General features: G+C 40.7%; 1 protein-coding gene across 2 annotated transcripts in view; it reads left to right on the top strand.

The window, feature by feature from the left end:
- The window catches only part of LRIG2 (leucine rich repeats and immunoglobulin like domains 2), a 48,349-nt gene that overhangs the window by 10,901 nt on the left and 20,228 nt on the right, over positions 1-17,220 (top strand). For both annotated transcript variants that reach the window (XM_019730394.3, XM_019730395.3), the window contains exons 2-9: positions 10,554-10,619; positions 12,551-12,625; positions 12,785-12,919; positions 13,502-13,645; positions 13,754-13,897; positions 14,406-14,549; positions 14,755-14,898; positions 17,106-17,186. In XM_019730394.3, coding sequence (XP_019585953.3) covers positions 10,554-10,619; positions 12,551-12,625; positions 12,785-12,919; positions 13,502-13,645; positions 13,754-13,897; positions 14,406-14,549; positions 14,755-14,898; positions 17,106-17,186 — 933 coding nt within the window. The remainder of the gene's footprint in view (positions 1-10,553; positions 10,620-12,550; positions 12,626-12,784; positions 12,920-13,501; positions 13,646-13,753; positions 13,898-14,405; positions 14,550-14,754; positions 14,899-17,105; positions 17,187-17,220) is intronic.

A 17,220-nucleotide genomic window follows, 5' to 3' on the forward strand; every position in this document is an offset into this window, starting at 1 on the left:
AAAGGGCCAGGGTCCCTTGGCTCAACCCCTGCCAGGGGTAGGTTGGGGGGAGTGTCCAAAGCCTTACAGTGGGTGAAATGATCAGGAGTCGGAGAAGAGAACTTCCAGGATTGCTTGATATGGGAGCCTCTTGCACTGTGGTACCAAATCCATTGGTAAAGCTATGAAGCAATTGAGAGACCATAAAAAATACACAAGGGTTGATAAGATTATGAGAGTTGGAATGTTCAGACAGGCTTTATGTGAAGAAGTTGTATGTCCTTTATCAGAATATTTTACGGACATGGACGTTAGGTCTGGCTGGAGAACACCTCCCCTAACTAATATTGTAAAACCAAATCCTTTTAGTAAAGTCCTAATGGAGGTTACAGTTAGGAATGTAAAGAGGAGTGTAGGAGAATTGGTACATCTGAACAGGCTTTTATCTGGTTGTATTATAGAGATAGACATTGTATCTGACTGGGGAATGTCTCCTCTACCAAGAATTGTAAAACAGAAGGCATGTAAATGCACCCCTCAAGCAATACTAATTGGACCTGCCAATCGGGAACCAGTAAGATTGCTCAGTCACAGTGTAGACTAGGAGCCGGAGTGCTGGCAGGGACAGATTCTTTGTGACAGCCTGTCGTGCTCTCCCAGCAACGACTGCTAGAACTTTGGACGAGAGAATTTCCATTTGAAGGGCAACTGCTGGCTTGCGATTGGGCAGGAATCGAACTGCCACGATGACTAAAAGCCATAAAAGGAATCCTGAAACCTGAAACACTGTGCTGTCTTGTGTAATTTCGGGTAAGCCCTCCAATAGGGGGGGCAGTGCCCAGAAGAGTCCATAGTAAAATGGAAGTGGTTTATACAGGATCTTGCTGCCTGGCGAATGCAAGGAGGACGTACCCTCATGAGCAAAGAGGCTCTTTTCCTCTTTGGCGCTGGATTCTATTGTCACTTGGGCAGTGTCCTATAAACAGCTCATAACTGACCAACAAGGAGCTGCTGGTTTGTGGATGGCAGTTCCAAGATGAATGGACAATATCCTACTTGCAAGGCCACCACTCTGATTGAGGAAGGTAAAGACAAATTAGCGCGTGGGCTGAATCGCATGCTCTTTTCCTAGCAGTAATGGAAGAATTGAACTGTGGTTGATAAAAGCTCCTGTCTGGCTTTTACTGACTCATGGGCCGTGGCCAATGGCCTGGCCGATGGTCAGGCAGAGGAGCAGTGGGATCCTGGCCTAGGAGAGGGATGCACAGACAGCCCTATGGGAATCCCTGAGAAGTTGAGGGGTGCATAAGGTAGGACATGTCGATGCCCATCAGAAGAACCCCCTTCCAGGTTCGGAAGGCGATTGGCGTCAACAAGCAGATGTCCCTGTGTGCTTGCTTGGGGTGGCCACGGGGTGCATGTGATGAGTGGATCTGGGGGCACTGCAGCTGTGCAGACCTGATGTTCCTGTTGCACCCCCGAGGCTCAGAACGCCAGTAAGATCTGTGTCTGCCAGCAGAAGAGACGGAGGCCACAGGTGGCCATGTGGCAGATTCCCTGGTGGGAAGCGTCTGTTCCCTGAACAGAGCTGGCAAGTGACACTGATGCTGGTAACCCTGGGGGGCTACAAACGGGTCCTGACAGGAATACACGCTGACTGGATTGGGCTTTGCTTATTGGGTAGTAGATGCAAATGCTCAGAGTGCCGCAGAAGAACCGGCACAGAAGGTAATTGTACCAGTTCAGATGGCTGGCCGTCATTCCTGCAGACCAAGGAATACATTTATAGCCCATAATGCCCAACAGTGGGCAGAGAGATCCTCCTCAGAGTACATGCAGTAAGTCCTCACTTAACGTCATCAAAAGGTTCTTGGAACTTGGTGGAGTGACGATAATGATACCAGTTTTACTCTAGGCTAATTGATGTGACCAAGTGTCTACAGCAGGGGTGTCTGAACTGCAGCCCGCGGGCCCACTGTGGCCTGCGATCCATTGTTAATTGGCCCGCAGCAAATCCCAAAAATATATTTAGTTTACTTAAATAAACCAGGTGAGGCAATACGTACTTCACCTTGAGTGAGTGGCCCTTGGTGAAAACTGTTGAAAAAAGTTCGGACACCCGTGGTCTACAGCATCTCATCAACGTTATAACTAAATGATATAATTTGAGGACCTGCTGTACTAGTTTGAAAGAGAATTGGAATGGGCAGTTAAAACATTGGTTGTCTAAAATGGGGGAGATAAAAGATGTGAAGGGCTGGCTTACTTACCTTACACTCAACATTAGGTGCGGCTAAAGGAGCGGCCCCACTAGATTGAGCCCTCTTTTTTTTCTGGTGATTATGGGGAAGGATGCTGGAATGACAATGAAATTCATACCAAAGGAAGAGTGCGCCGGTGTAACAACTATACTTTTTTTTTCCCCCTAATTGATGAAGTGGTCATAGGACGGAGGCTGCAAATAGAGGTGCTGGAAACGGGATGATTCCTAAGCAGGAAGCTACATTTTTAAACTTGAGGTCAAAATTCCTAAAGGCCTCATGGGGGTGGGTCATGCTTTCACTGCATCTGGCAAAATTACGGTTAACAGGGAATGCCGATGCAGTGCTGGGTGCGAAAGAGAGCCCCATAGTTCTGCCCTGTGTGACCTTACCCAGCTGCAGAGTGAACTGAGGCACGTGCTAGACTAGTATTGCTGTGTCCAATCTAGACCAGCACAGTGGCGGAGCCTGCGCTCTCTTTCAAAGGTGGAAGAGTTTGGGTGTAAATGAAGAGCAGGAGCAATAGTAGCTGCGGGTAAGGGAATGAACAAATGGTTGTATAATGAGGGAAAGCCAGTATTAATACCTCGAGAGGGGCTCAGAGTAAGCGGTGGCATTGTCTTTTAGCTCAGGTATACCAGTTGACTGAAAGGATGAGACTGTGTATTTACTTATACCATTCCTGCTTTTGGAACCTGACAGGATTAAATGGAAGCCTGCAAACCCAAGCCGCCGGTGCCTGGAAGGCTTTTTTTTTTTTTTTAAATTAGTTTCAGGTGTACAAAACAATGTAATAGATATTTATCATTTATATCCCTCACACAGTGATAACCCCCCTCCCCTCATCTACTACCCCTCTGACATCGCATACAGTGGAAGGCTTTTTTATGTATACTGTTTTTGCTGTAAGGGGTCTGTGGCCAGACACCAAAAGGGTAGGCTGTGGAATAATAGGAAATATGTATATTGGTCTCTACCCCCGGTTCCTGGCACAGAGCTCATAATATCCTTGTAATTTCCTAAGTGATAAGGACACTAGGAGCATCTTTCATTCTAATATTTGGTCTTTGAAATTTGTCTTTAATTGTTTTAAACCACAAGGGGGTGAATTGAAAATGAGTCTTTTTAAAAAAGGTTACCGGGCCGGCCCGGTGGCTCAGGTGGTTGGAGCTTTGTGCTCCTAACTCTGAAGGCTGCCAGTTCGATTCCCACATGGTTCCAGTGGGCTCTCAACCACAAGGTTGCCAGTTTGACTTCTTGAGTCCCGCAATGGATGGTGGGCTCTGTCCCCTGCAACTAAGATTGAACACGGCACCTTGAGCTGAGCTGCGTCCCGGATGGCTCAGTTGGTAGGAGCGCGGGCTCTCAACCACAAGGTTGCCAGTTCAATTCCTCGAGTCCCGCAAGGGATGGCCGGCTGCACCCCCTGCAAGTAGCAGTGGCAACTGGACCTGGAGCTGAGCTGCGTGCTCACCCACAACTAAGATTGGAAGGACAACAACTTGACTTGGAAAAAAGTCCTGGAAGGACACACTGTTCCCCAGTAAAGTCCTGTTCCCCTTTAAAAATAAATAAATAAAGGTTACAGATTAGATTTTCCATCCAGTTAAGGTCCTTCATGTTGCCTCAGTTTTTGCTGTTTACCTTTATTTTCCACTTCCTCCTTCCAATTTATGTCCACGTTTTCACGGTACTTCTTTCAGAGAAGTGGGATTGGCCCTGGGGCTGTGCATACAATGGATTAGCAACCTGGTTCCCTCTGTGACCAACTGGGTAGGACTTGTCTCGGCCTCTAGGCCTCCAGAGGCAGGAATCAAGAGGCAGCTCTACTTGATCTGGACAGTATCACCCTGTTCCAAGTCTACACTCCAGCGTAAAGAACTGTGTGCTTGTTCCTGGAAAGATTCCTCAGCCCTTCTTTCCCCTTAACCCTCATTCTCACACCAGCCATTGGCTGCCTGAGACCAGCCCCAGTCTCATTATGGCCTTTATTCGTGTTTACCAGGCTCCACAAGTATCTCGGGGCTTGCAATCTCTCTCCTTTGCCAGAGACAACCTCGACCCCTTCTTGCCTTTATTTTTGTCTATAGTAAGCATCATATTCTGATAGGTTATATATTTTACTCTGTCTTCTTTTCAGTACAGTGTACATACCTATTTATTCATTGCTGTAGACCAACAGTGACCAGCAGTAGGTACTCAAAAATACTTGTTGAATGAATGCAGTAAATAATTATAGAAAGTATGAGGCTGTGTTTTTTGAGGGAGATGAGGAGAAACATCCAAAGCAGTCCTTTCTCATTTGCTTCTCTAGATGATTTCTTTTCAAGGTACCTCATTCTCCATAGTAAACGTTATGAATGAATCAAGGCATTATCTTAGCTAACTATTTGTATTTTAAGATCATTTGTAAACAAGAAAAATTCTATATATAGACACATCAAATTACTACTGACTTTAGCTCCCATTTCACTGTCTGGGATGTTTTGTCTAATTGCACCAAAATTCACAAAAACTTGCATGCACAAATAATCTTTCATTTATTCTGGTCATCTTTGTTTTTAATAGGTCTTTGCAGCATCTATTAGATACTCATTAATATTAATGAAGAATAAGTTGCATGCAGAGTGTCATGGCTTGCAGCTGTCGTTTGAGGGTTGTTTTTTCTGGAATTTTAAAAAATTTATTGGGGTGACAATTGTCGGTGAAATTACATAAATTTCAGGTGTACAATTCTGTATTACATCATCTGTAAATCCCATTGTGTGTTCACCACCCAGAGTCAGTTCTCCTGTTTGAGGGGTTTTTAATAGTCTACAACTTCATTCCAACCTGTGTACCAGCCATGCATTTCTTTCTTCTTTTTTTTTTTTTAATTAAAGTTTATTGGGGTGACAATAGTTAGCAAAGTTACATAGATTTCAGGTGTACAATTCTGTAATACACACGTCATCTATATATCACACTGTGTGTTCACCACCCGGAGTCAGTTCTCTTTCCATCACCATACATTTGCAGCCATGCATTTCTATAGTTGGGATACTTTAAAGGCATCGTGGATGTCTCACATACCCTCTGTTTCTAGGCGCTAGTGGAAACACCAGTTTTATTCTTCAGAAGAAACAGACCTACTGGTAAATCCCTAAAGCACATTTGGGGGGAAGGGGAATGCACTGCCATCATGTTTCCTGAATCTAATATACGTGTCTTTGGTTCGCACGTTACTGTTACAATGAACTGTTTCACTTCCAACAGTCATTTCACAGCATACACAATATGCTTTTTTTTTTGCGTTAAGGAGTTTAATATATTTCATCTTCTTTATCCTCCTCTATCTGGGGATGTGGTAGACAGAAGATGTGAGCCCTTGAAATTGGAATCCAGAAGGAATATTTAGTTTACTACATGAATAAGGTATTGTTGGGGAATAGTTCCAGTTAATTAAGGTTTTACTTTGGGAAGTGGATTATGCCTGCATGTGCAATAGAGAAGGTGACAGTACTGGACCATCCTGTTTCAAATCTAGCATCATATCATCAACTATTTGCTCACTGACCTAAGCATTTTATTTGTATCCGTTTAATCTTGTAAGCACCCCAGTGAGATTGGCACTAGTATTCTCGTTTAACAGTAGAGGAGACTGAAGTTCAGAGAGGTTAAATGACTTGCCCAGTGTCCCAGAACTGAGCCTGCGAAAACTCTATTCTTAAATGTAACTGTAGAATTTATATTTGCTGTGTATTGTTGGTTGTATTTCCCCCAATGAAGCAATATTTTCAGTCATTTGGAACCCAGGGGAGATAATGGAAGAAAATAAAACATGCCTCTTATTCTTAAAATGAATGCTCTCATCTTCCTACCATCTCCAACTTTTTGGATTCATAGAAAAAGTGTTGTACAGTGTATTACAAATAAGTGCAAATGAAAGATAGAAAGTTTAATTTGGAATAGCATTATGCTTCATGCTATAATAAAATCTTATTTATCCTAAAGATACTTAATATTTCCAGCCATTTCTAGTTCACCCACAAAGTGAAAATGCTTCCAGGAAGCATGTGTTCATGAAGGAGCCTCTCAGATCTTATTTCCTCCTGTTTGAGGCACGTCTAACAGGCACTGCAGTGTCCTAGCCTGTGGCAGTTGATGAGAAGCAACAAATTAGAAAAAATTGAAGCAGCCTTGTTATAGACAGAAAGGCTGACAGTTCCAAGAAGAGATAGCTTTTGGTGTAAAGCTGTTAGTGGTAAAGAAAAAGCAAATTTAAAAGCAGACAGAATGTTGAAGGTTGTTTTAGAGTCCTTGTCTTCAGTATGCTCCGAGTGTTTGCCATCATCAGCCAAAAGAAAGGGCAGATTACGCTGGCTAAACACACGAGCATCGTCATGCCCAAACTATTGGATGGAATAGGTCCTTTTAACTTGTGCAGAGGGCCCCTTTGAAGAAGTTTTGTCATTGTTGCAATTCACAGTCTGGCCTGTTAGTGCCGCAGATTCTGGAAGACAGAGATGATGGACAGTGACTCAGAAGTGTCCCTGTGTGAGTGGGCAGGAGCACACCCCTGCCTCTCCGTGTCTGCAGGACTTCTTCGCAGTTAGCTCGCAGAACTGGTTCTCCTCCTCAAGCCGTTGTGATTGCTCTGTCCATCCTATAAATTATTTACACCCTGATGGTACTAAACGACTACGTTAATGGCACCTCTGGCTCCACAGGAGATCAAGAACCTTAATAATTCATCATTTATTACAGATACAGCCCTGTAGATTAGCATGAGTGGGAGCTGAGTTTACAGTCCTGAGGTAAAGCCTTCTCTGAGGCCTTTACTCTCCAAACATCATATCCATAAATATTCAGGTATTGGTGGTGTTAAAAAATAAAGATTATTGACTGTTACAAAGCTTTAGCCTCTTTAGGTTATGTTTATCAAGCATTAGATTATTTCAAAATTTTAAGTACATTTAAGGGATATGTCAAGGGGGAAAATTTTGAAAGACAGTTCTCCATTTCAGGACTCTTGCTTTAATAAAAAACAACAACAAAGAAAACTGGACAAAGTGTCATTAGCTTATGCAAACTAAATGGAATTAATGATTGGCCACTGGGAAGAATAGTGAGAGACTTTTAATTTTAAAAATTATCTGAATTCCTAATTAAGAGTTTTACATCTGATATTTAAAGTTTTCAAATACCAGTTGTCTTCAAACCTTTTTGGGGTATTTTTTTAAAAAGAAACAGGAAAGGCGTGCCTTGGAGAGCAAACGTGTGTCTGTACACTCTCAGATACACGTCATTAAATTCCAGAGTGAAATTTAGGTATAAAAGAAAGTTAATTCACACGTTTCCAGTGAAGGAGAATAGTTGAGTTGATGTTGAATTTATGTTTACAGTTTTGGAGTGACTCCCCCTCCAACTATTATAAATGTTTTCAAAGAAGTCGAAGAAAAAGGTCACTCAAGTTGACAGTGTTTGTAACCCTGGCACTTAGCGCAGTGCCTGGCACATGGCTCAGTAACCGTTTATTGCACGATTACCCGATGATTAGATCAATCCGTGTCATTCTAGTAAGACACCTGATAGTTTGATAAACAGCTACACTAATTGATACTATTACAGTTGTTTTCTAGGATAGTACTACTTCTGGAGTGTGTCAGTTCACTGTTCGTTTTTTTAAAGTCCATTCAATGTGAATTTATCGTAGAAAGGTCCAGAGAGCCTCATTCTATGGCGTTCTGGCCTAGGAGGAATATATCCTTAAGGCACGTTACCCTGTGGAGAGGCTCCAAAGTGTATTAGGTATCCACTGGGTTCCATTGAAACGCCTTACAGATTCTTCAAAGACACAGAAAATCACTCTTTCTCCCAATAGAGACGCTGGACAGTTTTCACTGATACTGAATCCAAAGTGGTTTATACCACGTCGAGTTGACCAAGTTGGTACTAAGTGGAGTTTAATTTGATTGCTTCCAATTTCTTTACTATGAGTAATGGTTTTCTTTAAAATTGATTATCTGGTCACATTGACATCCATGAGAGAACTCTAGTGGATGAGTAGTAGGGAGATACACACTGCCAGGGAGATTAGGATTTGGAAGGCATAGAAGCATTGTTGTTAAAATGAAAGCTCTTAGTCTGTAAAAGGAAAATAAGTTAAGTTTCAACAAGCATGAGATACAGAATTAAATCATAGTATGCTAGTCTGCTTACCCGGATAATATTAGCTCTCTCTTTGCCAGACCAGCCACCTTGGAGCAGAATATGGAATATCTAACTTAAATTAGAACAGATGAATTTCTCCTTCAGTTGAAACACCACAATAAATAAACATCTTTTATGTGAAAGTCTGTGTTTGTTGTTCAGTAGCAAGTGTGAATTGGATAAGGTATCACTAAGATTTTTATGTGGAGCAAATTGATCATGTTTTTTATCTCTTACATTTTCCAACACACCTCTCCATTCACGAGTGCCCTTGAACTGATGATGCCTGGTGCCAGATATCTTTTATCCCCCCCCTTTCTTCCACCTCACCCCCACCCCTCCGGTTCAAGCCATTGTTTCTCAGTCTAGTTGTGTAGGACACATCTCCCTGGCCCATGCTGCTATTATGAGCCTTGTGCCCCACCGGCTGAGGCAGTCAGTGCTAGTTGTTGGTCGGCCGCTCACGCTGGCCTCCGGCTGCTCATGGCAGCACACAGTAGCCTGTGGCAGCACTCAGCAGCCCACAGCAGCTCACGCCGACCTCCGGCTGCACAGAGCAGCCCAGCTCCAGGGAGAGCGTTGTTCACAATCTTAGCTGTAGAGGGCGCAGCTCACTGGTCCATTTGGGGATCGAACCAGCGACCTCGGTGCTAGGAGCGTGGTGCTCCAACCACCTGAGCCACCGGGTCGTCCCCTATGATATAAAAAAAAGGTTAGCAACATCGTTGTAACAAATTCACAAACTTAATTGTCAGAGTTTGTATATATTATTCTATAATTTAAAGTATATATTACTTTAAAAAGTACAATATTCCTTTAAAAAGATATATTCTTGGGGCGGCCGGGTGGCTCAGTTAGTTGGAGCACGAGCTCTCAACAACAAGGTTGCCAGTTCCATTCCCGCATGGGATGGTGGGCTGCGCCCCCATCAACAGATTGTAAACGGCCACTGGACTTGGAGCTGAGCTGCGCCCTCCACAACTAGACTGAAGGACAATGGTTTGGAGCTGATGGGCCCTGGAGAAGCACACTGTTCCCCAACATTCCCCAGTAAAATTAAAATAAAATAAAAAACAAGGAAATTGTAGGAATACAGGTTGGGAAGGAAGAAATAAACTGTCTTAAAAAAAAAGGGGGCTGGCCTGGTGGCTCAGGCGGTTGGAGCTCTGTGCTCCTAATGCCGGTCGAAGGCTGCCGGTTCGATTCCCACATGGGCTCTCAACCACAAGGTTGCCTGTTTGATTCCTCGACTCCCGCAAGGGATGGTGGGTTCCGCCCCCAGCAACTAAGATTGAACACGGCACCTTGAGCTGAGCTGCCGCTGAGCTCCCAGATGGCTGTTGGTTGGAGCGCATCCTCTCAACCACAAGGTTGCTGGTTCGACTCCCGCAAGGGATGGTGGGCAGCTCCCCCTACAACTAGCAACGGCCACTGGACCTGGAGCTGAGCTGCGCCCTCCACAACTAAGATTGAAGGGACAACAACTTGACTTGGAAAAAAATTCCTGGAAGTATATACACTGTTCCCCAATAAAGTTCTGTTCCCCTTCCCCAATAAAATCTTTGGGAAAAAAAAAGATATGTTCTTTCAAAAGCATCTAAAGTATAGTACATCATAATAAAGTATAATCACTAAAAGGAATGAACAAACTTTATAATATTGCTGTGGAATGATCTGCAAGATGTAAAACGGGCAAAATAATGTGTAAATTATTCTACCACTTGTGTAAAAATTTGTTGTACATGCATAAAATATCTGACAGGCTGCACAAAAAATGGTATGTTTTCATTTATTGTTGTTGGGAGGGAAATTGGATGGCTGGACATAAGGGCGGGAGACTTTTTGCTGTATATCCTTTTATATTTTTTGATTATTGGACCATGTGAATGTGTTTCCTAGTTAGAAAAAACAAAACAAAACGAAAACCTCATAAAAATGAAAAAATAAAATAGCTGCTTGGAAATCTAGATAAATTTTTATTCATCTTTTATGAACATTCCTTTTGTCTGTACTGCTCAACTTCACATTTGATAGCGCTTTTAGATTTCTTAGTTTAGGTTTTTTCCCCCCTTAGGTCTGCTTATAACACTAAACTAAGAATGATCTGTTTTCCTCCCTTAGGGATTTGAGTCATAATCGGTTGTCTCACTGGAACGTCAGCTTGGAATCTCAGACGTTACAAGAAGTGTAAGTTATTTTGCTTATTTAAATTTACATGAAATTCCTTGAGGTGATCTGATGAATTATGAATTTGAGTATGTTCAATCCAGAAGTGCTATCAAAAAATTGAAAAAAATTTAAACTAAAAGACATTGTTTAAAAACTTAAACTGTCATCTCTGGCTTTGTTATTATCACAAACTCTGTGGGCATTGTACCATTGCGTTGGTGATTTCAAGTTGCAAACTGTGAAGAAATATTCTTCCTTGGGGCCAAAAGTAAGATTTTTTTCCTCTCTTGAGAGTAAATATGTTTTGTTTGTTTTTTGCTAAAGTTTAAGCCAGTCAAACTCTCTGTTGTGTAAACTTTTTTTAATGTCTTAACTCATCTAAGATGGAAGCATCATGTCTGAAGTGATTTATATGAAATACAGTATTTTCAGCATCATTTGTAATGTGGTGGTTAATAAGATTCAATTTTCCACTTCTCTGAAGTTTTTCCTTTAATACTGAGATTTATGTATGCTTTGGAGGAAATTTTCTAAAACATTATTCATATCAATTATTGCATTGTGATGTTCCCAGAGGTATGGCTATTGATCCTGTTTGTTCTCTACCTTAAACACCCCCAGAACCCTCAGGTTTATTTTTGGTTCTACTTTCTTGCTGACGGGTAACTTCTTCGTGCACTCATTGTCCTTGCATTCTCTCCTTCCCTGTCGCAAACTGACTGCTTCTAATCTGCTATGGAATGAATACACAGTTGACAAGCTTATTAGCTGAAAGAGTAGGCACTGAGGAAGGAGGTGAAAATGCTTTGATGGGAAATCATGAGCTTTTCTATTACATGGACTTTGTAAGTTTGGTTGGTTTCTTAGAGGACTTTTACTTTTTCATTTTTCTTTCTGTATTCTAGATTGTTGAGGTTGTTCAGTGATTGAAAACCAGGTTAATGAAGTGTGATTATATTAGATTTGCTACTAAAATATTTGAGACGATCTGTTTACAGAGCTGCTGGGATCAGATGGTGACATGTCTTCTATAAAATCAATCTTACATTCCATCTTTGGGAAGGCAAATTAATTTCATCTGTGCTGTTGAGCAACCCTTCCTCACTTTGAGTAACTTTTTAAAAACATATTTATATTTTTACACTTTATTTTTAATTTTTATTTATTTATTTTTTTAAATTTACTTTTTTTGGGAAGGGGAAAGGGAACAGGAGTTTTTATTGGGGAACAATCTGTACTTCCAGGAGTTTTCCAAGTCAAATTGTTGTCCTTTCAATCTTAGTTGTGGAGGGCGCAGCTCAGCTCCAGGTCCAGTTGCCATTGTTAGTTGCAGGGGGTGCAGCCCACCATCCCTTGCGGGAGTTAAGGAGTCGAACCAGCAACCTTGTGGCGGAGAGCCTGCGCTCCAACCAACTGTGCCATCTGGCCACCCAGGAGCTGAGCGGCAGCTCATTGAATTGACATCATTCTAGTTGTGGAGGGCGCAGCTCACTGGCCCATGTGGGAATCGAACTAGCAGCCCCGTTGCCCAGAGCTCGCGCTCTAACCCGCTGAGCCACCTGACCACCCCTATACTTTATTTAATGTATAATTTTATGTTATATATAAAAGAGATATGGATGCTTAATTCTTTTATTTAAGGAGTCATACTAGCTGTCATAAATGTAACTATTCAAAGAACCTTGCTGGGATTAAAAATACTTAATGTGCAAAATATTTTCTAACCTTTTACATATTGAAATCAGTTGTATATCTAACACCATGAAAAAACATTTCTTGTTAAAACCTCTAATTTCGCCGTATGATACATTTTGTCTAATTCGTCCTGAGTCGTAGGCTTTTTTCAGATGTGGCACCTGTCCTAAAGTATGTATTAGCCAGTAAACCAGAACTCAAGAGGTAACATCTCTCACAAAACTGAAATCTGTTTTTTTTTTTTTCCTGCCTAGGAAAATGAATTACAATGAGCTAACAGAAATCCCATATTTTGGAGAACCAACCTCTAATATTACTCTACTGTCATTGTAAGTAAATAAGGTTTCAGATCTTTTACTTAAATTATGAGTAGTACAGTTTTTTGGTTTTTGTTTTGGATACCCTTAGTGTTGATCCCAGTTATTTAATATGCGTGTGGCCTGGGGTGGATCACTGGCAATAACTTCAATTTAATCTTTGTTTTGTAGAGTCCATAATATAATCCCAGAAATAAATGCAGAGGCTTTCCAATTTTACCCTGCTCTTGAGAACTTAGATCTCAGCTCAAATATAATATCAGAAATCAAGACATCTTCATTTCCTCGAATGCAGCTTAAATACCTGTAAGTTAATACAGTTTAAATTAGATTTACTTTAAAGTGCATGTTTATTATTCATTGATGCTTATCTTTCCAGAAATGTCTGTTGTTGTTATTTTGATATGCATATGTGAAACAAATGTATGGTCAGTTTTTTTTTGTTTTTTTTTGGTTTTTTCCCCCCTTAAAGAAAGAGTGCGCTATGCACTATTGTCGGAAAATACTGTTATGTATCCTGCGTAATTTTTGAGATTTAATTCTGGATTGTGTTTCACTGCCAGTTTTGTAAGAGGTAAATAGTTGAGTGATTTTGTTAAACAATGGTTCGCCCTATAGAATGATGATGGTAATTAGTCTATGTGCTGGTGTTTTGCAGTTTACAAGCATATTCACACATACTGTTTCAACCCAAATGAATAGTATTATTCTTATTTTGTAGTTGAAGAAACAAAGCACTTAAATTGTTATATTTGTAAAGTTGCATGCAGTTGCTAAGTGGTAGAACTGGGGCTCAGTCGTAGACTTTGGGCAGCTTTCTGGTGGTAATATTTATTTTCGTTGTTCCACTAAGTTTTTTTGTTGTTGTTGCAATCTTATTCATTTTAGGAACTTGAGTAATAATAGGATAACCATTCTGGAGGCTGGTTGCTTCGATAATTTATCGAGTTCCTTGTTAGTGGTAAAGTTAAACCGAAACAGAATTAGCATGATTCCACCCAAAATCTTCAAACTGCCTCACCTCCAGTTCTTGTGAGTAACCACGTAGATTTTGTTTCTTACAGTGTCTTTTTCTTTTTAATTATTATCAGAACACATCAGCAAATCAGTATTCTGACTGTAAAACTATTTTTGTTAAAGGGAGCTTAAAAGAAACAGGATTAAAGTTGTGGAAGGTCTAACATTCCAAGGGCTTGACTCCTTAAGATCTTTGAAAATGCAGCGGAATGGAATTAGCAAACTTAAGGATGGCGCTTTTTTTGGCCTGGATAACATGGAAGAACTGTAAGTACTGACCTGGAATAGGAGATTGTTAGGAAGGGAGTCTGACTGGGGCTTGTTAGTGCCAAACAACTAGGGTAATTGCTTTAATTATACCAAGGTACATTAGTTCTTTCTCCCTTCCCTGATATGAAATAAGTGTATACAAAGCTCTTTAAGTTTTGTTATCTAACTGGCATTTTTGTCATCATTTTTACAAACATTTCATTTAATAGTCTATATTCCTTTAATGTTTTGGCTGATGAAAATTATCAGAATTTATCCAGAACAGGTATACTATACCTCTTGGTGTCTCGATTTTATAGATCTGATGTTTTAGACAGTCTTACTACTTGCTAGTCCCAAATCTGAAGGAAGATGGGAATATTTATTGACCAGAATTTGTTGGCTTACGTGGGTTGAGTGAAGGTCTGTGTTTCTCTGAGCGAGACTTCATGAAGATTTTTGGAATCTTCTCATCACAGAGCTTGTTATGAAACATATTTTTTCCCCTTCTTTCTCTAATGTGCAGAGAACTGGAGCATAATAACCTTACAGAAGTGAACAAGGGGTGGTTGTATGGCTTGCGAATGCTACAGCAGCTCTATGTGGGCCAGAACGCTGTTGAAAGAATCAGCCCTGATGCCTGGGAGTTCTGCCAACGACTGTCCGAACTGTGAGTGTTGGGTGGCATTCCAGTGGAGGCTGTGAGACTAGCGCAGGTTGGGATGAATCATTCCCAGGGCCAGTAATGCAATCTAACATCCCTCTTTATTAGACGCTTGTTGAAAGCTCTAAATTTATCATGTAAGTAAAATAAGGGTATGAAAGTTGAAGTGAAATACAGTGAATTCCTTACCTTCCATGTTTTCTGTTTTCAGTGATTTGTCCTATAACCAGTTGACCCGCCTGGATGAATCTGCCTTTGTGGGTCTGAGCTTACTGGAGACACTGAATTTAGGGGACAACAGAGTCACTCACATTGCTGATGGTGTCTTTAGGTTTCTTTCCAATCTTCAGACACTGTAAGTAAATCTGTCTTTTTTTTTTTTTTTTTGCTGATTTTTTAAAAGCAGTTAAGCAAATACATTAAAACAGCTGATCAGCCTGAAGATTTATTTATGTTAATATTTTGGGTTCTTTGTCCTGTGCCTTGGTGTAGACAGTCTTACTTGTCTCTGTCCTCATATCTAAATCTCATCTCTAGCCAGTTCAGTTTGTACTGTAATTCTCAGTTAATCAACCAAACAACAAAGCATGTCTTACTGTGCCAGTTACTGTGGGATAAAACACAGTTGCTGGTGTCAGGAATGCACATTTTCTTGTTCCTCTGACCTTGAACTACCAGTAGTCCACCAGAACCACCACTGCTCATTCAGAAGGATGCAGGATGTGTAGCCCTGGCAGGAGACCTGCTCATTGTCACTAATTTGCTGTACAACTTGGAACAGAAAAAACTAACATTTGTTAATGATCTGTGCCAGGTGCTTTCAGAACACTAGGCTATGATTGCTCTTTTCCATAGCAGGAGGCTGAGGTTCAGAGAGATTATAATGATTTGTTTAAAGTCACATAGCTTGTAAATATTTGGGTCAGGGTTAGAACCCAGGCCTGTTTGATATTAAAGCTCGCCTGCTTTGCCATACTGCCCGCTGAACAGCATCACTTAACTTCTCCTGGGTGTCATTTTCTTTGTCTTTTCATCCAGTGAAGATGCACATATTAGATGGTTACTGAAGGCAATTTCAGTTCTAAAATTCTGTGATTCTGTAAGTTGAATGATCATGAATATAATTGAATGAAGAGGTATTTTAATGAAATACAATAATCTCAAGCATAGAGCAGAATTAGAGAAAAAGAGTAATTAGTAGAATTTTTAGATTCTAAGGTTCTTGAATAGGGGACTTTCTGGTCATCAGGTTCAGGGTTGATAAATGGTCTCAGAGAAGATGCAGGCTCCCAACTTTGTGGCCTAACCATCAATGAGAAAGAAAGCATGATGATGGTGTGAAGGTGTGTTTATGTGCTTGAGTGTGTGTCTGATTTTCTTTTTTCTTTTTTTAAAGTTAATGAGGTAGTCTTCCTTCAGTTGGCCTTGAAAAATTCAGTCACCCCCTACCATTTTCTATATTATCAGAGGTGAAACCAGATCAGTTATCAGATACAAATTGCCTTTTCATAGTCGGGATGGCAAACAGTTTCTTTCAGTATACTAGTGATTATCATAACATTAAAGTTTAGTAAAGTAATTGCAGAAGTAACTGATGGTCTAATGCCGCAGAGATAGTTAAGGCAGAATTAGGATCCGATCCGAAAAATCCTGGCTTCAGACCAGCGCTCTTGCCATTGTAGGTGTAGTTCTTCCTCATTCTGGTGATGAGTTTGATTTCTGCTGTGCTGTGGAAGACAGGGAACATCCTGAAGAGCCGAGCCATTGGTTGCTTCAGTCTTTATTCCTTAGTAAAATAAAATGAGCTTTGCTAGCTCTCATTTCAAGGAAATGGATAGCTGAAGGGGAAGAGTGGTCTCCTATCTCCTTACTGTGATTCATACAACTGTACCTATGTCTTATAAAGCAAAAAAGCTTTGTGCTTTATTACGAGACAACTTAAGGAAGCAAAACTGATTAAATATCTTTAACTGGTGTTTCTTCCATCAGAGGACGTGGTGTGGTGCAATTGCATTTCCTCTGAGAATGGAACAGTGGATTTGAAAAGATCCATACTTTTCCTTTTAAAGAAAACAGTGATCACTCTAGCAGACTCTTGCTTCCCAGGGGGCATGTTTAATTGCTGTGGAGCTGTGAAACTATATTCACATCACTCTTTGTCAGCCCTTTTAGGTTAAGGGCCCAGGGGAAGGCTTGGGTCACCCAGAAATCCCATTAGTGTGAAATCAGATTTGTAAGCCATATCCCCAGCATCTGGAAATGTTCCTGCTTTTTGCAGGACCCTGACTATAATTTTTAATATGCTAATACAATTAGAGACTGTTAGCTAGGACGATTCATACTCTTGCAGGTTGCTTAATTTCTTTATCAAAGCCAGCTTAATTCTTAGCTTATGAGAATTACTTTTTACATACTTACCACAGATATTCTTTAAAAAGTTGAGTCTTCGTAACTTAGCTGTTTAAATAAGGATAAAAATTAGCATTGCCATGCCAGGTTGGTGCCTGATGGTGTAATGGTCATGTTGACTAACATAACCTGTTTTTCTCTGACATTTTATAGAAACTTAAGAAACAATGAAATTTCATGGGCCATAGAAGATGCTAGTGAAGCCTTTGCTGGACTCACAAGTCTCACTAAGTTGTATGTATTTATAATATTTATGTATGTCTACAGA

The sequence above is a fragment of the Rhinolophus sinicus genome, chromosome 7 (genome assembly GCF_057876585.1).
Source record: "Rhinolophus sinicus isolate RSI-liver-muscle chromosome 7, RSI-T2T, whole genome shotgun sequence".
Classification (NCBI taxonomy): domain Eukaryota; kingdom Metazoa; phylum Chordata; class Mammalia; order Chiroptera; family Rhinolophidae; genus Rhinolophus; species Rhinolophus sinicus.